Source organism: Triticum dicoccoides, chromosome 7B (genome assembly GCF_002162155.2).
Source record: "Triticum dicoccoides isolate Atlit2015 ecotype Zavitan chromosome 7B, WEW_v2.0, whole genome shotgun sequence".
Taxonomy (NCBI): domain Eukaryota; kingdom Viridiplantae; phylum Streptophyta; class Magnoliopsida; order Poales; family Poaceae; genus Triticum; species Triticum dicoccoides.
In genome coordinates, this window is record NC_041393.1 from 526,942,263 (window position 1) to 526,959,674 (window position 17,412).

General features: G+C 43.3%; 4 protein-coding genes across 8 annotated transcripts in view; 2 read left to right on the forward strand and 2 right to left on the reverse strand.

Annotated features, from left to right (window-relative positions):
* Window positions 1–388: 388 nt before the first annotated feature.
* Window positions 389–3,018, forward strand: LOC119341932 (protein transport protein SFT2-like). The gene is made up of 4 exons (XM_037613777.1): window positions 389–646; window positions 1,283–1,550; window positions 2,289–2,393; window positions 2,627–3,018. The coding sequence occupies exons 1-4, from the start codon at window positions 447–449 to the stop codon at window positions 2,735–2,737; spliced, it is 684 nt and encodes a 227-aa protein (XP_037469674.1). The 5' UTR covers window positions 389–446; the 3' UTR covers window positions 2,738–3,018.
* A 722-nt stretch (window positions 3,019–3,740) lies between these two features.
* Window positions 3,741–5,420, forward strand: LOC119341931 (fructose-bisphosphate aldolase 5, cytosolic-like). The gene is made up of 3 exons (XM_037613775.1): window positions 3,741–3,899; window positions 3,992–4,677; window positions 4,779–5,420. Exons 1-3 carry the CDS (start codon window positions 3,872–3,874, stop codon window positions 5,145–5,147), a joined length of 1,083 nt encoding a protein of 360 aa, XP_037469672.1. The 5' UTR covers window positions 3,741–3,871; the 3' UTR covers window positions 5,148–5,420.
* A 281-nt stretch (window positions 5,421–5,701) lies between these two features.
* LOC119340557 (E3 ubiquitin-protein ligase RGLG3-like) lies at window positions 5,702–13,637 on the reverse strand. 5 transcript variants are annotated; one of them, XM_037612483.1, is made up of 13 exons: window positions 13,183–13,637; window positions 12,535–12,617; window positions 11,501–11,732; window positions 10,481–10,565; window positions 9,943–10,083; window positions 8,186–8,299; window positions 7,976–8,073; window positions 7,753–7,832; window positions 7,550–7,655; window positions 7,343–7,470; window positions 6,968–7,229; window positions 6,284–6,340; window positions 5,702–6,198 (listed from the first exon to the last, which is right to left on the reverse strand). In XM_037612483.1, exons 3-13 carry the CDS (start codon window positions 11,711–11,713, stop codon window positions 6,118–6,120), a joined length of 1,365 nt encoding a protein of 454 aa, XP_037468380.1. In that variant the 5' UTR covers window positions 11,714–11,732; window positions 12,535–12,617; window positions 13,183–13,637; the 3' UTR covers window positions 5,702–6,117. The 5 variants fall into 5 exon arrangements, with proteins under 5 accessions (XP_037468380.1, XP_037468379.1, XP_037468381.1 ...); XM_037612482.1 differs by having other exon boundaries at window positions 12,535–12,746; XM_037612484.1 differs by lacking the exon at window positions 12,535–12,617.
* Window positions 13,638–14,367: 730 nt separating this feature from the next.
* The window catches only part of LOC119337297 (E3 ubiquitin-protein ligase RGLG3-like), a 6,207-nt gene continuing 3,162 nt past the window's right edge, over window positions 14,368–17,412 (reverse strand). The window contains exons 4-12 of the mRNA XM_037609409.1: window positions 17,118–17,258; window positions 16,903–17,016; window positions 16,679–16,776; window positions 16,472–16,551; window positions 16,266–16,371; window positions 16,049–16,176; window positions 15,673–15,943; window positions 14,944–15,000; window positions 14,368–14,858 (exon numbers count right to left, since the gene is read on the reverse strand). Of these exons, the coding sequence (XP_037465306.1) occupies window positions 14,778–14,858; window positions 14,944–15,000; window positions 15,673–15,943; window positions 16,049–16,176; window positions 16,266–16,371; window positions 16,472–16,551; window positions 16,679–16,776; window positions 16,903–17,016; window positions 17,118–17,258 (1,076 nt within the window). The 3' untranslated portion in view covers window positions 14,368–14,777. The remainder of the gene's footprint in view (window positions 14,859–14,943; window positions 15,001–15,672; window positions 15,944–16,048; window positions 16,177–16,265; window positions 16,372–16,471; window positions 16,552–16,678; window positions 16,777–16,902; window positions 17,017–17,117; window positions 17,259–17,412) is intronic.

Below are 17,412 nucleotides of genomic sequence, written 5' to 3' on the forward strand. Positions count from 1 at the left end.
CTTTGTTTAATTCATGAATAAGCTAAAAATTTGAACACCGTAAAAGAAAACCTACTTTTTTGCCCGACTGTCTACTACATCAAGTTTTGCCCGACTCCGACAAGGGAGGGTCGATGACGGCGGCGCTCCTTCAGCTCGCTTTAGTTCTTAATAGTCGTCGCTAGGTGATCTATAAATGTAGATGTAATTTTTATTATTTCTGGTGTTCGTTGTACCCCACGATTGGATATGAATAAGATCAGATGTTTTTCGGAAAGAAAAAAGCTATTTTTAAAAATGGGCGAACGCTTTGTAGAATCTTGGGAGGAGCGGCAGCCCCTCGCACCCCAGCTAAAGCAAATCGTTTAGGTGAGCAAATCGTAACAAATTTGTTTTTTTAGGGGTTGGTAACAAGTAAACAGGGCACATTCCCGGCTGTCTCTACTCCCGGGCGGCGTGGGCCCGAGATGCAGGCGTGGTTCTCCGGCTCTGGGCCCTCGCCCTCCTCGTCGGCGGCGTCTTCGCAGCCGCCGCCATCTCTGCTCGCGGAGTGGAACTCCTACGCCGCCGCCCGCTCCGCCGAGGAGGATGTCGGCGGAGGATTCGGGATCGACATCGAGGCCGCCGTCCGTTCCGCCAACGACCGCGTCACCGGCACCTTCGGCGTGTAAGCAACCCCCCTCTCGTCGTCACTCCACCTCCTCCTAGGGTTTGTGCAAGTGAATCGGGATTCGGTGGATTCTCCCCAGCTAAGCTTAACTACCGGTGCCATGAATAGATTGTTAGTAGCGTAGCGCTTCCCGGATCGCCTCCATGTGGATCGAGATTGCTTCGGTGCTGTTTCTTTTTGGTTACACATGTGAAGAGAATTTGCGCAGGCTTTTACTCCAGAGCTACTATTGTAAAATAGCTTCTTAGCATTGGCCAATTAGATCATTTTAAGCAGCAGTGTATTACCTTCGGTTATCTCAAATCGTGATTGAGGATCGTTAGTCAGGAGCAAGGTTTTGTGCTGAATTAGTCGCTTATTAGGTATAGACAATCAAGGAATCTATGTTTTCGCAAGTCACCATCGTGATTCATGTTGTAATGGCGAGCTGCTTAGAGTCATACATATGAAAGACATTTGTTAATTGTTAGCTCTAGAGCAATTTGAAAGGCTAAATATCGCAACAGCTCTTCAAGATTAACTAGAGGAACACTCGTAAAAGATGTCATTGACCAAACCTCTAGTTAACCTTTCTTTTGACTGTTTAGTTTTTTTTGCTGAATGCTGATTGCCTTGCCATTCTATTTTCTCCAGGGTATCTAAAGGAGTTAGAGGGTTCCCTGGCAGCTTCCAGTCCTCAACAAGCAGTGTTCCATCTGGCAAATCTCTCATGTATTTCGGTCTTTTTCTTGCCAGTGGCATTTTCCTAGTTTTCATCGCGTTCACAATATTCCTGCCAGTCATGGTAATAATGCCTCAAAAGTTTGCGATCTGTTTCACGATGGGATGTGCCTTCATCATTGGATCTTTCTTTGCATTGAAAGGACCGAAGAATCAGCTCTATCATATGATTTCCAGAGAGGTATCAATTCATTTTCCTTGTCCTTAAATAAGCACCATTCCTGGGAATCACTGTTCAACAAAACTTATGTTGTTTTCTTCTGTCTTTTGATAATTTCTATTTTACCACAAATTGCACATATTACATTGTTTCCATCCAATTCTCTCCTTGAAGATATTGGTTAAAGTATATATTGTATGTTGTAAACATTTTGCTGGGAGAGCATTTTGTACTTGTATTTTTCTAGTGATGATCAAACAATTCCTCTGCTTTGAAGAACATAAAAAAGAGAAGGATAATACATGGTCAAATTTATACAGTAAATAGCATGTCCTTGAGGCATTGATAATTTGACATGTTATCAAGTGAGCATCCAGTTGTGAAACATCAACCTGAAAATGCATTGTCAATGATTTTCTGCCAGTGGTTAAGCGCTTTTCTACAGAAGATCGAATGTGCATTGTTTTTGTTTTTTATTGTTCCATGTCAAAGGCATGATTAGTGAATAACTGAAAACATTTTTGTTTTAAAATGTGTTTTTAGATGATAACATACTTCCTTTTCACAAAATAATATGCACATTTTGGGTTTTATGTATTCCCATATATCATAATTTTTTTATTCCAACAGTTTATAGGGAACTTACTGGGTTGTTGATTTAATTCATATCTTATATTCTATATATTTAACTTTTGTTATATCTCGAAAATAAATATGTGTTTGGTACATTTTCTGAAGCTGTTTTAATTTTTTCCACAGAGGTTACCTTTCACCATTGGATTTGTTGGCAGCATGTTTGCTACCATCTATGTGTCAATGGTGCTCCATAGCTACATACTTTCTGTTTTCTTCTCTTGTCTTCAGGTGAGAATTTCTCCTTTACACCCCACAATCTCTTGTGCTGTTATTTTGTCCTTCTCCGGATGCTAGCAACTGGAACAACTTTGAAGAGAACTGTGAATTTGTAGCATGTGAATAGGTCATCAAACCCCTTAAAGTTGCAGTTTGTGGCATCGTTGGTCTCTGGTGACACTGGCTACTGAGCGCTCGATCACTTCTGTTAACTTTGAGCTGACAAAACTCTTCTATTTTTTCAGATCCTTGCGCTAGTATACTATGCCATCTCATACTTCCCTGGTGGGTCTGCTGGAATGAAGTTTCTGTCATCTACCCTTGTGGCCTCAGTGTTGAGATGCTTCGGGCGATGAGTTCACCCGTTAGTTGCTCTCACCCATCTGTCTCGCCCTGTGTTCAGCTCAGTGACAATTTTTTTTCTTTTGCTTTGACATGGAGAGTGTGTGTCAAAGATGACCTTGGAGCTTGTGTTCACAGATATACATGCATGTCCAACTTACCGATAGTATTACCGATTCCATGGAAACTCTGGTCGATGAGATGATTTGTTCTTTATGGAGACGTGTGGAATCGAAATTTAACAAACAGAGAGATAATTTGTGAATTTAGGAATGTCGCGGTATGATGCCTTGTATTCGATCTTGTATCGTGTACTGCCTTGGTTACAGGACATTACCCTTATTGCCTCAAACTTCCGTTGCCTAAATGGCGATAGTCCCTCGAAGAAGCTAGCTGTGGAGGGATGGCTCCGCATAGCAGGCTGAGGTCTCGTTCGTTAATGGAATTAACCGGACAAATCGCTCCGTCAACTAAGAACAGCCATGCATCAGGACTTCCCGAAAATTGAAAATTGGCGACGGTACACCAAAGCCCTGGACTGGACTGCATCAAAATATCCGATTTAAATATCTTTCAAATTGCGATGCCTCCGAAAATACTGAAAACATTGTTGTGGGCTTACAACGTTACACATCGTGGTGGCACCTCACTCTCTCACTCCACACTGGACCACAGCTCACATGTCCATGGCAGAGTGGGGAAATGTAATACATATATGTATGCTCCACCATCTGATGATACACCCGGCCAGCCCTGCATGGATAAAGTCCACATCACCACCACCACTTGTTAAGTTTTTATTTGGATCGACCTTCCATGGTGTCTACATGTATGTGTTCCTAGCTGCGAAAATTGTATTCCTAGTATTTTTGTCTGGCCAGCAGGCGGAGGCGGGTTTGGGTGGCGCGGCTCACCCCCCCTATCCCCCCGACCCCCAACGAGTGACCGGCGCCGCGCGAGCCAGTGGCCCGTGCATCACAGATCCCCCTCGCCCGCTCCGCATATCCTCCTCACGTCCAGGGTTTATAAGGGGAGAGAGATAGCTCGCACAGCCACCTCACAAAAAGCGCGAGCAGAGCAGCCTAGCGTTTGGATTTTGCAGCCGCCGGCCCCGGAGCCCCCTGACCGACACGGTCGCCGCCGCCGCCATGTCTGCCTTCGTCGGGAAATACGCAGGTTCTTGCCTTGTGTTTCGGTCTGGCTCCTTCGTTTCCTAGAGCCCGTGGTGCAACTTGTTGATGGTTTTTGTGTTATGATGAAATGTGCAGATGAGCTGATGAAGACGGCCAAGTACATCGCGACGCCGGGGAAGGGCATCCTGGCGGCGGACGAGTCGACGGGCACCATCGGGAAGCGGCTGGCGAGCATCAACGTGGAGAACGTGGAGTCCAACCGGCAGGCGCTGCGGGAGATGCTCTTCACGGCGCCCGGCGCGCTCGAGTACCTCTCCGGCGTCATCCTCTTCGAGGAGACGCTCTACCAGACGGCCGCCGACGGCACCCCGTTCGTGGACATCCTCAAGGCCGGCAACGTCATCCCGGGCATCAAGGTCGACAAGGGCACCGTCGACATCGCCGGGACCGTCGGCGAGACCACCACCCAGGGCCTCGACTCCCTGGGCGCGCGCTGCGCCAAGTACTACGAGGCCGGCGCGCGCTTCGCCAAGTGGCGCGCCGTGCTCAAGATCGGGCCCGGCGCCGAGCCGTCGGAGCTCGCCGTGAAGCAGAACGCCGAGGGGCTGGCGCGGTACGCGCTCATCTGCCAGGAGAACGGGCTGGTCCCCATCGTGGAGCCCGAGATCCTCACCGACGGGCCACACGACATCAAGGCCTGCGCCGCCGCCACCGAGCGCGTCCTCGCCGCCGTCTACAAGTCGCTCAACGACCACAAGGTGCTCCTCGAGGGCACCCTCCTCAAGCCCAACATGGTCACCCCCGGCTCCGACAGCCCCAAGGCACGTCCCTCCTTCCTAGTATAGTACCACTCAGTTGCTTGCTTCTCGCTTTCAGTATTGATTTGCATGGCTGAACGTTCTGTGAATGGTTGTGTGCATAGGTTGGCGCGGAGGTGATAGCGGAGTACACGGTGGCGGCGCTGCGGCGCACGGTGCCGCCGGCGGTGCCCGGGGTGGTGTTCCTGTCGGGCGGGCAGAGCGAGGAGCAGGCGACGCAGAACCTGGACGCCATGAACAAGCTGGCGGTGCTCAAGCCGTGGACGCTCACCTTCTCCTTCGGCCGGGCGCTGCAGCAGAGCACCATCAAGAAGTGGGCCGGCAAGAAGGAGAACGTCGCCGACGCGCAGGCCACCTTCCTCGCCCGGTGCAAGGGCAACTCCGAGGCCACGCTCGGCAAGTACGGCGGCGCCGCCGCCGGTGGGGACGCCGCCGCGTCCGAGAGCTTGCACGTCGCGGGGTACAAGTACTAAGGCACCGTCGCTCCCGCGCCATTCCCGGATCCAGGATCTCGGTGCAACCCGTGTGTGCGTGCGGCACATGGATTGCGCCGAGATTCGTGCGTGCATGCAGATATATATGCTCTTCCTTTTCTGCCGTGTACTTAAATTCTCTCTCCTCCCCGTTGCTCCTATTTAACCAGAACTACTGATGATATATAAGTGGTATATATGTGAAAGTGTGAATGCAACGCTTTTAGTATATGTTTGAGCTTGATTCATGAAAAAAAATTGAATATCGGTAAATACTGATAAGATGTATGGTCAGCTCAACAGAGATAAGATTGGTTGGTTCATCCTCAAATATTCTGGTGCTCCCCTATTTTTTCGAAACAGAGGCAAAATCTTTGTCTCATCTCATTAATAAAGAAAAAGAGAATTGTCCGGTTAATTAGCGAAAAACCAGTACAAGCACCCTCACCGACCGTCATGGAACGCACAACCAACACAAGTTGCACACACCACCGCCGAAGAGAGAGCCTCCGTCAAGGTTGTTCGCCCTATATACATTATATACATAAAAGATATACTAAAAGAATGAGTACAAAATTGAATATTCAACTGTTATAACTGGTTTTAATTAATATACAATGCAAATGTCTTCCAAATTGGTTCATCCTATAATTTCTCTACTGTTCATTTTATTTACAAGAGAAAGAAATGAAAGCAATATGTACATTATTTTGTATGGATAGGAAGAGCCCTTTTGGAACACAGAAATTTTACCGAAATGGTTCGATCCAAATTTCCCTTGCGGGAAATGGAGAATAAACCCTGCAGGGCCTTGAATCACCAGGTAATTGAAGACACTCCAACTGCAGTAAGAATGCTTAAATTTATGGACAACAAGTAAAATTTATGCGGATTCTGAACATTCTGCACCGAGCTTCTTCAGTATTGGCGGCGCCATAGGCTTCAAAAGCTTTAGGAGGTTGCTCTTTGATCAGTACAGCCTGATCCTGGTGGTTATGTGCTTCTGGCACATAGGGCAGCGCACCAATTTTTCCCCGCAGTCATAGCAAGTCTAAATTACGCGTGTTAGCAATTAGTATATACAACAAGAATTGTGAATAAATATTAAGAGGAAAGTAAGGGGATATTTTCTGCACCTGATGTCCACATCCAAATGCAAGATCCTTTGATTTATCCATACATATGGCGCATGACTGCAAGCACAAAAATTGCAAAGGCTTAGTTCCTGTTCCACTAAAATTAGAGGGTCTTGCACTTAGCACTAGCAAGCTAAAGTGTATTATATTTGAAAAAGAGCATAAATATTTTACGGGCAGAAGTGAACCGAGGATAAACCAAAATTAACTAGCAGTGTTGTCTGAAATAGGATTTCCAATCACTGAAGTTCCAGGGGCATATCCAATAAAAATACACAAATTCTATGACAATGTGCTGCGACAGCTTTATAAAAAAACTAAAAAAGAGGCTACTACAGAAGGGTATGTTCATGTAAAAAATTCAACTTCACATTCAAAATACTTTGTGATAAGCATCTGCCTTTTTTGTATCTTGCAAAGTATTTCGACTTTGATGATGAATTTTTTTTGAGAATTTTTGGAACTTGTAAACGCTATTTGCACAGCTAGTGCATTTTCACCTAATAGTTCCCCTGTATAACCCTTAGCCTCGGCAAGTCTGAATATCCAAAAGTATTGGTTAACAAAGATTCTATCAGGGTTTTTTTGGCGGTGTAGATAAAGTTGGTTTAGTGCACAGTTTGATTTATTCATAACTGGGTATGAAATGGTGGGAATACGGTGTAAACACGAAAAGATACGTACAAGTGTGCTTTCTGATGCATAAGTGTCGGGTGTCCTTGTAACCGCAGGCTGCGAACTTCCTGATGAATAACTGTCAGGCCTCCTTGTAGCTCTATGCTGTCCCTGTTTGAAACTGTCTGATTGCTGAAACCCACTTGTTTGTTGGCCAAAGCCACTAGACCGTGAATGAACACCAGACTGTTGGCCAAAGCTAGCAGACCGTGAAGAAGCAGTCCTTGTTGGTGGAGGCAGAGGAACTCTTGGAGGTACTCCTTGGCGACGACTGAAACAGAGGAAGAGTCGAAGAAAGCGGTCAGACGGCAATATTGTCGCTGCAAGCACAAAGCATTTGTTCTACTCCACTTGACAAAGTGAGGTTGAAAAACTGTAAAATACCCAAGGAGTTGGAGATCAAGTGTTGCTTTGTACTGCGTAGGGATTTCCATCAGTGCTGACAAGGCAAACTCAGCCTCTTTTCTGTCAGCTGCTATGCTCTTTGACATAATCTCCGTGAAATTCACAAACTGCATGAGATCAAGTGTTCTTCCACGTCTCAGTTATTGTGAACCAGAAAAACAGCTAAAGGTTAGATGTAATTTGTACCTGGAAATTGTCGAATGACCGAGCGGGTATGTTGTCATCAAACTTATGCATCATATCCCATGGTCCATCACCGACCCCAACGAGAACAATAGACAAGGGAAAGTGGCTGGAATGTTTTGAAAACAGATGTTATTGTGTGCAATTTGTTTAGGAGGTTTCGCTTATCAAGGTGTTACTTAAAACATCCTGAATCAGATAGATACCTAGCTTTCACTATAGCGTTAATGGTGTCCCACTCCTGTGGGCTTAACTGCCCAGACTGTGTATCCACATTTCGAGTAACCTATCAGCACAACTTTTAGCCGGAGTGAAAATTGGATATAATATACAAACAAGACTCTGCAAGAATTTCTTCTGACCACCATTTAATGGTTATAAAGAGGATGCCACTCAGAAAAACACAACTAGGTAAAAACTGTGGTGCACCTGTCCATCAGCAATTATCAGAAGAACATGATATTGGCCACCAGTGCTGTCCACGATCCCAATTGCGGTCTCGATTATTGGAGCGAAAGATGTTGGTCCTGTGCAAGTTTACATCCAGATTATTTCAGTACATTTTTTTGGTGTGAACCCACTTTTATGAAAATAAAGGAAGAACAAATCTATCTACATTAAATGTTTATTTAAACAAACCAGATAATCGAAGAGCTGGAACGATTTGTCTGTATCTTTCTAATGCCTCTTCAAATCCAGTGCAAGGGCGGTCCTCTGGATAAAAACTGAATACGTCCTTGTCATGAGTTGACGCTGCCAGCAGGGAAGGGAAGCATTAGAGCATCTCCAACAGCAACCCTAAATATGCAGTTGTGGTGCAAAAAAATTGCCTTTTCGAATAAAAAAAATCGCCTCCAACAACAGCCCTATAGCTATAGGATGCCGATAAGTGCCACACGTGTGGGCGTTAGGAGGTCTGTCCACACATTTTGTGTGGTGTATACCCCACGTGACAGTCACCGCGCGCCCGCAGTTGCCATGGTCCAGACCCTCGTCCATGTTCGTTTAACTGCAGTTGCCATGTCGCTGAACTACGGTTGCCATGTCGGACAACTACAGTTGCCATGGTTGCTCAACTGCAGTTGCCATATATGGTCTGGTCTACTGCGGTTGCCACGATTTCAAAACTTTAGGAGTTGCCACCTACTAACACTAGCCAGTTGATAGAGTTTCCATGTGCTCACAAGCACGCTAGGGCAGTTGCCATGTAAAAGGAAGAGTTGCCATCTGCTTACGTCACACTAGGGCATTTGCGATGTACAATGCAAAAACACATGGCAACTCGGGTAAAAGAGAGTTGCCATCTGCTTACGTGCACACTAGGCAGTTGCCGTGTACCCTGCAAAACACATGGCAACTGACATGTTCGGGTAAAAAAAGAGAGTTGCCATCTGCTTACAAGCACAATAGGGCAGTTGCCATGTACACTGCAAAACACATGGCAACTAGCAGCTTGGGTGTGGAAGAGAAGACGGGCGTGTGGGTGAGATGGCAAATGCCCACACACCAGCCCTTGTGCGTTGGTGGAAAGTGGCGTGTGGGCGAACTGCTGAACGCCCACACACCGGCCCCTCCCGTGTGGTGAAACGGCCGTGTGGGCGACCGGATGAATGCCCACACACCAGCCCAGTCCTACGTGGCACTAGAAACATGCCAAGATTCGTGCGCTCACAAACGTACGTGGATCCACGCGTGTGGGCGAGATGCAAACGCCCACACGTGTGGGCGTTAGTGTTTCTGTAGCTATATGGTGATGCAAAATTTTAAGGTCGTGATGCAAAAATTGCTACAAGTGATGCAAATTTGCATCAGCACTAGTAGCTGCCCTAAAATCGCCGTGGCGGGAACCCAACCGCCGTGCGCCGCCACTTCCATGGCTGCCCCGAGCTCCACCACTTGGGGGCCACTGCCGAGACCCCCACGACCGTCGCTGAGCTCGTGCCGGTGCCAGCCGGTCCCGCCCAATTCCAGGCGTCCCACCACGCTCCACACCATCGGATCCGCTCATGCCGCCATCCCTGAGCAACATGCCGCCATCCCCACACTTCCCCGCCGTTGGATCCGCCTGCCGTCCCACCACGCTCCACACCATCGGATCCGCTCATGCCGCCATCCCCACACTTCCCCGCCATTGGATCCGCCTGCCGGCCCCCTGCCGTCGGATCCTTGTTTCATGTTGTTCCCAAATTATAGGGCACCAGTTATACGGCTGCCGGAAAAGCATACAAATTTCTGGTGACCCAAAAACTTCTCTTTCCACACCTAAAACTGGTTTTGGGTCACCAAATTATCGGGATGCTGTTGGAGATGCTCTTATCCAATACCATTCCTTTACACTTTCTATTGGAAACACACCAAGCGAGCAATTTAAAAGAAAACCCTAACCATAAGCTTACCATCACCAAATCCAAAGCAGGGAATCAAATTGTCTTCATCAAAATCCGAGAGTGTCCTTCCAATAATAGATATGGCTTGCTCATACGGGTTTGGAGTTCTTCCAATATCATGCAAACAACGCCGATTATATGAATTTTTTCCTAACATGAAAAAAGCTTAACAAGTTAAATGAAAAAAATTATGGTCTAATATAGACTATTTATGAGATATAGAAGCAACATGGGGTGCATTCATCCTGAAGTACAATGTCCTCATTGCTAGCTCTCCTTACTAACTAAATTTCTTAGCATATTATGGTTTCACCTGAAAAAAGGTTTACAATAGACAAGTGGCAAGCCATTGACCAAACGGCTTTCTTCACTAACAATAAACCACAAATTATATGGGAGACAATCTAGCGTCCAGCTAACTACTCCTGCCCTAAACAAATGTAAGACGTTTTAGATCACTAAAAAGCTACCAGTGAAGCAAAGCATAAAAACCATAAATATGCACCCAAAGTCAGAAGGTGGAAAGATCAACTGTGAGTCTGCCAACCTGTCCATTCGTTACTTTTTGTAAAATCAATGCCTACAATAAGGTTAGAAGATTCAAGACCGGCTTGTGCCAAAGCTTCAGTCACCTGCAATAGTTTGTAAGGTACAACTTCAGTCTTAAGTTCACAATAATCGAAGGGGAGAGTATGTGCAAGACTCTCTTAAATGTCATCTGAATCTGTAGAAACTGTGGAAAAATCATAAATTGATACAAAGGCAGTGTCATTTAAGTTGCAAAAAAACTGAAATAATGTTCGATGACATGACAGTACACTACTACAGCATCATCTGAATACTTTTAAGTAATTATGTTTTGTGCAGGTGTAGTAGCAGAATATGAATTGATGTCCGATTTAAATGTTTGATTGTTTGCCGTCAACTAAACTAATTCATAGCCTGATTGCAGACATCATGGCCTGTGTTGAAAATGCAAGGAAAAGTAAATGGCATTACATCTTATAGAAGATGGCAGTTCCTTTGGAAAAATATAATCCAAATGCAAGGAAAAATATTTCATCATCACAACACCATACCAAGAGACTAAGATTTGTACATCTTGTCAAACTAAGTACACTTAGTATCATATTGTATAATTAAACCATCTGGTCACTCAAATAAATGCTGAGAATATGATAGGCTAGGATTAGGATGTGGGAGAAAACTAAACCTGTATAAACTAAGGTGTACTGATATGTACAACTTATACAGCATAAGACTTCATGTAACCAAAGCTAGCACAACTAAACTGAACATGGTAATGCAGGTGACCTGAAATTTTGAAATGGTTGGAAGAGCAATAATTATAGCTAGAAAGAGATAACTTCCTTCGCTGGTGAAAATTTATTATGGTTTCTATACTTGTTGAAACCCTTATAGATAACAATAATCCTATTAAAGATAGTTTGCATCCAAAGTTTTACATAAGATGAATGGCAGCTACATCTAGATGAAAACCATGCATCAAAAGTTGGGAATGAAAATTAGAGAGCCAAGGGAGGCACAGAAGGCCATCGATACATACTTGAGCCACAGAGCGGTAGTCGTCGCCAATCCTGGAGTACTTCCTCTGCAGGGTGGCTTGTGCTTCTGGCTGCTGCACATTGTTACCCGCAGAAGAGGCATACCACGGGCTGAAACCCGGGGGTGCAGTTGCATATCTCGAGTTAGACCCTGTTGATGAATTCCCGTAACGATAAGCAGAGTTGTATGAAGATTTGGGGTCCTTTTGCTCCATTCCTCAACTACTGAACTTCCTGTTGAATGGATGAAATGATCAGTACTTCTCTACACTAACTAGTTGGAAACAAGACATATGGTTTTTGTGCATACATCAGTTTACTTGCTTTACTAGATTTCATGAAAACTTCTGAAATAAAATGTGATGCTATTGGAATCGATATAGGTGATATTCTTATGGAAATGCTTACCGGTAACTTACTATGGTGGAAAAATCACCAGCGCTCAATTGAATCACCCAATTCATAAGGAATACAACATGATATGATCAAGATAATCATAGCCGAACTTTGTCACGGCAGGAAGAGAGCATAATATAAACTGCTAAACCATACACAACTAATAGTTTTAGATTAAATTACTGTAGCATCAACTTAGAAGAAAATCATAGAAGTTAACCAAAAAGCGGATCACCAAGATAAATGAGATTTTCGGCCACAAACACGAAGCCACACCAAGAAAGTGTGGCCCCAAGGCCTCTAACACGAAAAGCCGATGACAAAGAAATTTACAATACGTTTCAAAACAAAAAATCCTCCGATCCATATTAATTGTCGCTAATTTAGTACAAATTGTAATAAATAAATGACAAATAATATGGATCGGAGGGCCCTCTACCCTTTTCAGAAAGAAAGCTCGAAGGGACAGAACGAGATCAGACAACTGGTGAGTAACAAGAAAGGGATGAGAGCAGAGAGGGCAGAGGCCAGATTAGACTTGCTGGAGCAGAAGCGGAACCCATAATTAACCCCAACAAACCATCATCTCCCTCTCCCCCACTTCAAGATGAGTAAAACAACCATGGGTAGGGCTTCTTACTCTGCTCTATGTATCAAAAACGCAGGTCTCCGCTCCACGGCAACGGCCCAACGACAAGGAGGAGTAGAGGAGCTGCCGCTTAGCTGTGAGATATATCATATATGCACCGCACGACGAGGCAAATAAGTACATAATAATCAGGGACAAATGGTGGCCAAGTCAAGTCAATCGCCTGAGGCAATGCAGTTGGCAGCGGAGGCAAATATGCTAAGCTTTGTAAAATGATGAAAGACAGAGACAGATGGATTAGTAATTGCTCAGTCATCTCCACAGGAGAGATAATATTTTGTATGATTAGAATCTTTGCAAACTTGTACTACAAGATAGCAAAATTTTAAAAAAGCATAACAAACATGATTAAATATTTTATGAGGATTTGGTTTAGTGGGTAAACAAGAAATTCGTTTGCTTTCAGGAAAAGTATGCACTCATCCATCCCAAAATCTAATGCATAATAGTATTGTTCAAAGACCAGCTACATGAAAATATGAATACTTAAAATAGCAAATGTATATATGATGTGAACTTGATAATTTTTGGGATGGAGGCAAATGGTGTTGTGGATGTTGACATTTCTTTTGTCAAAGTTTATGAAGTTTTACTTAGGACAAAACTAATATACAGTACATTTTGAGACAGAGGGAGTACCTTTTGTTTGGAACAAGCCTGCATGCATGATCTAGGCTGAATTCTCTCTCCCCTCCTCCTTAGAGCATCTCCAACAGGTGATGTAAAAGTTAGTGCCCAAAAATAGTTTTAGGACAGGAGAGAAAAGGTTTCTGGCCACCAAAAATATTTTTCTGTCGTAACAGATGATGCAAAACTGGTGCCCTAAAAATTTGGCCTTCTTCAACTATCCAACATTTTAAATCATGTTCAACAAAATAAATCCAAAAGGATAATATCAAACTCATGTCAAGTTAATCCAAAGCAAATAAAACACAAATACTAGTGCATAATTACATAGTTCATCGATCCACAAGCTCAAATTCAACAGACATGTTCATCAAACATCTATACCAATATAAAAAGACCCAAAGGGGCAGATCCAATTAATCTCGGTCATCAAATCATGTCAATCCAACGACCTAGACTGCTTCAATGTCGAGCACTCGACACGTTTAGCGTGCAGTTAATTTCATACCAAATATAGTGCTAATCATATAATAACATGCAAATAATATCCTACTTAATATCTGCATGCACTTAATATACTTCCAAATTAACGTGCATTGCACGTACACATTGACTAGTAAAACAAAGTTCAACACACATGACATGAAACATAGAGGTGGAACCAGTGGTCTTGTTGCCCATTCCATGTCCACCACTCCTCGAAGAGATCTCTTCTTTGAAGATCTTCGTGAGTATTCGCATCTCGAATGTCATGGTGAACTTGAAGAAAGTGTTGTATATGGTACTCCCTTCTATGTGGTTCAGTGGTTGCACCGACTTCCATAGGAGTAATCCAAATCTTTCCCGGACCTAAGACCTCGGTGCAACCCGTGTGTGTGCACAAGGCGCCGCACAGCGCCGAGATTCGTACATGCATGCAGATATATATGCTCTTCCTTGCTACCATGTACTTCAATTCTCTCTCCCTCAAATTTGCTCTTATTTAACCAGAACTACTGCTGGTATATGAAAGTGTGAGTGCAACGCTTTTATATGTTTGAGCTTGTTTCATGGAAAAAAGTATCAGTAATACTATGAGTATCAGTAGTACTGATAAGATGTATGATCAGCTCAGCACAGATAAGATTGATTGGTTCATCCTCAAATATTCAGGCGTTCGTCGTATTTACATTATACACGCAAAAAAATGTACTGAAATAAATGAGTACAAAATTGAATATTCAACAATTATAACAGGTTTTAATTAATATACAGCGCAAATGTCTTCCTAGGTTCATCCTGAAATTTTTCTACTGTTCATTTTATTTACAAGAGAAAGAAAAGACAGCAATATGTACATTATTTTCCAGGGAACATTCTTCAGTGCCTTGTATGGACAGCAAGAGCCCTTTTGGAACACAGAAAGTTTACCGAAACAGTTTAATCCACATTTCCCTTAAGGGATGGAGAATAAACCCTGCATTCCAACAGGGCCTTAAATCACCAGCTAATTGAAGACACTGCAGTAAGAACACTAAAATTTATGCGGATTCTGAACATTTTCTACCGAGCTTCTTCAGTATTGGCAACACCATAGGCTTCATAAGCATCAGGAGATCAGCTTTTAATCAGTACAGCCTGATCCTGGTGGTTATGTGCTGCTGGCACATAGGGCAGCGCACCAAATTTTTCCCGCAGTCATAGCAAGTCTGAATTATGTGTGTTAGCAATTAGTATATAGAACAAGAATTGCGAATAAATGTTTAGAGGAAAGCAAGGGAATATTTTCTGCACCTGATGTCCACATCCAAATGCAAGATCCTTTGATTTATCCATACATATGGCGCATGACTGCATGCACAAAAATGCCAGGCTTAGTTCATATTCCACTAAAATTAGAGGGTCTGGCAGTTAGCACAAACTTTGTCAGTATACACAAACTTAGCATTCGGAAGAGGAACGATCTACATGTGGCCACAAGATGCAAGTGTATGTGTCAAAGTACAATAGCAAGCTACAGTCTACATTTGAAAAGGAGCATAAATATTTTACAGGCAGAAGTGAACCAAGGATAAACCAAATTTAACTAGCAGTGTTGTCTGAAATAGTATTCCTAGCACTGAAGTTCAGGGGCATATCTAATGAAAATACACAAATTCCGTGACGATGTGCTGTGTCAGCTTGAAAAAAGTTCTAAAAAGAGGCTACTACAGACGGGTACGTTGATGTAAAAATTCAACTCAAAATACTTTGCAATAAGTATCTGTCCTTAGTAGTGGAAATTATTTGAGAATTTTTTAAACTTCTATTCGCTGTTTTCACAGCATTGTGCATTTTCACCTAATAGTTGCCCTGTATAACCCTTAGCATCGGCAGGTCTGAACGTGCAAGAGTATTGGTTAAAAAGATTCCATCAGGCTTTTTTGGCGGTGTAGATAAAGTTAATTTTTACTACAAGTTTTATTTATTCATATATGGGTATGAGATGGTGGGAAAACGGTGTAAACATGAAAAGATACGTACAAGTGTGCTTTCTGAACTTTCTGATGCATAAGTGTCAGGTATCCTTGAAGCCGCAGGCTGTGAACTTTCAGATGAATAACTGTCAGGCCTCCTTGTAGCTCCATGCTGTCGCTGTTTGAAACTATCTGATTGCTGAAACCCACTTGTTTGTTGACCAAAGCTACTAGACCGTGAATAAACACCAGACTGTTGGTCAAAGCTAGTAGACCGTGAATAATGAGTCCTTGTTGGTGGAGGCAGAGGAACTCTTGGAGGTATTCCTTGGCGACGGCTGAAACAGAGGAAGAATCGAAGAAAGTGGTCAGATGGCAATATAGTCTCTGCAAGCACAAAGCATTGTTCTATTTGACTCTGAGGTTGAAAAAACATAGAATACCCAAGGAGTTGGAGATCAAGTGTTGCTTTGTACTGTGTAGGGATTTCCATCAATGCTGACAACGCAAATTCAGCCTCTTTTCTATCAGCTGCTATGCTCTTTGACATAATTTCCGTGAAATTCACAAACTGCATGAAAATTAAGTATTCTTTCACGTCTCAGTTATTGAGAACCAGAAAAACAGCTAAAGGTTGCATGTAATTTGTATGGCAATCACCTGGAAATTGTCGAATGACCGAGCAGGTATGTTGTCGTCAAACTTATGCATCATATCCCATGGTCCATCACCGACCCCAACAAGAACAATAGACAAGGGAAAGTGGCTGGAATATTTTCAAAATAGATGTTATTGTGTGCAATTTGTTTAGGAGGATTGACTTGGTAGAATATAAAGGTGTTACTTTAAAATCCGGAATCAAGTACCTAGCTTTCACTATAGCATCAATGGTACCCCGCTCCTGCGGACTTAACTGCCCAGACTGTGTATCCACACTTCGAGTAACCTGTCAACAGAAATTTCAGCCAGAGTGAAAACTGGTTATATAAGCAAGACATACAAGAGTGACCATCATTTAATGGCTACTAAAAACATGTGATTCGGAAGCACAACTTGGTGAAACTGTGATGCACCTGTCCATCAGCAATTATCAGAAGAACATGATATTGACCGCCGGTGCTGTCTGCAATCCCAATTGCTGTCTCAATTATTGGAGCGAAAGATGTTGGTCCTGTGCAAGTTAAATCCAGATTATTTCCGTACATCTTTTTTTGTGGGAACTCTTAGCTATTTCTGGTAGCAATTTCGTTCCTCTTCACTTTTATGAAATCTACATTAAGTGATTACTTAAACAAACCAGCTAATCGAAGAGTTGGAACAATTTCTCTGTATCTTTCCAATGCCTCTTCAAATCCATTGCATGGTTGGTTCTCTGGATAAAAGCTGAATACCTCCTGGTCATGAGTTGATGCTGCCAGCATCGAAAGGAAACATTATATTCAATACATTCATTTAGACATTTTATTGAAAATCCATGGTCAATGAAAAAGAAAATTGGAACCTTAAGCTTACCATCACCAAATCCAAAGCAGGGAATCAAATTGTCTTCATCAAAAGCTGAAAGTGTCCTTCCAATAATAGATATGGCTTGCTCATATGGGTTTGGAGTGTTTCCAATATCATGTAGACAGCGGCGGTTATAGGAAATTTTACCTAAATGGAAAAGCATAGCAAGTTAAATGAAAATGCTATGATATGATATAGATGATTGGCACATATAGAGGCAAGGGTTTGGAATGTTTCCAATATCATGTAGACAACGGCAGTCATAAGAAATTTTACCTAAATGAAAATTATAGCAGGTTAA

Excerpts from the sequence above, each read along its gene's own strand:
- LOC119340557 (XM_037612484.1), bottom strand. The coding sequence starts at position 11,713 with ATGGAGCAAAAGGACCCCAAATCTTCATACAACTCTGCTTATCGTTAC. Across the intron at positions 10,566-11,500 it reads ACTACCGCTCTGTGGCTCAA|GTGACTGAAGCTTTGGCACA; the intron begins GTATGTATCGAT and ends AAACTATTGCAG. Across the intron at positions 8,074-8,185 it reads TCCAGCTCTTCGATTATCTG|GACCAACATCTTTCGCTCCA; the intron begins GTTTGTTTAAAT and ends AAACTTGCACAG.
- LOC119341932 (XM_037613777.1), top strand. The coding sequence starts at position 447 with ATGCAGGCGTGGTTCTCCGGCTCTGGGCCCTCGCCCTCCTCGTCGGCG. Across the intron at positions 1,551-2,288 it reads ATCATATGATTTCCAGAGAG|AGGTTACCTTTCACCATTGG; the intron begins GTATCAATTCAT and ends TTTTTTCCACAG. Across the intron at positions 2,394-2,626 it reads TTTTCTTCTCTTGTCTTCAG|ATCCTTGCGCTAGTATACTA; the intron begins GTGAGAATTTCT and ends CTATTTTTTCAG.
- LOC119341931 (XM_037613775.1), top strand. The coding sequence starts at position 3,872 with ATGTCTGCCTTCGTCGGGAAATACGCAG. Across the intron at positions 3,900-3,991 it reads CTTCGTCGGGAAATACGCAG|ATGAGCTGATGAAGACGGCC; the intron begins GTTCTTGCCTTG and ends TGAAATGTGCAG. Across the intron at positions 4,678-4,778 it reads CCGGCTCCGACAGCCCCAAG|GTTGGCGCGGAGGTGATAGC; the intron begins GCACGTCCCTCC and ends TTGTGTGCATAG.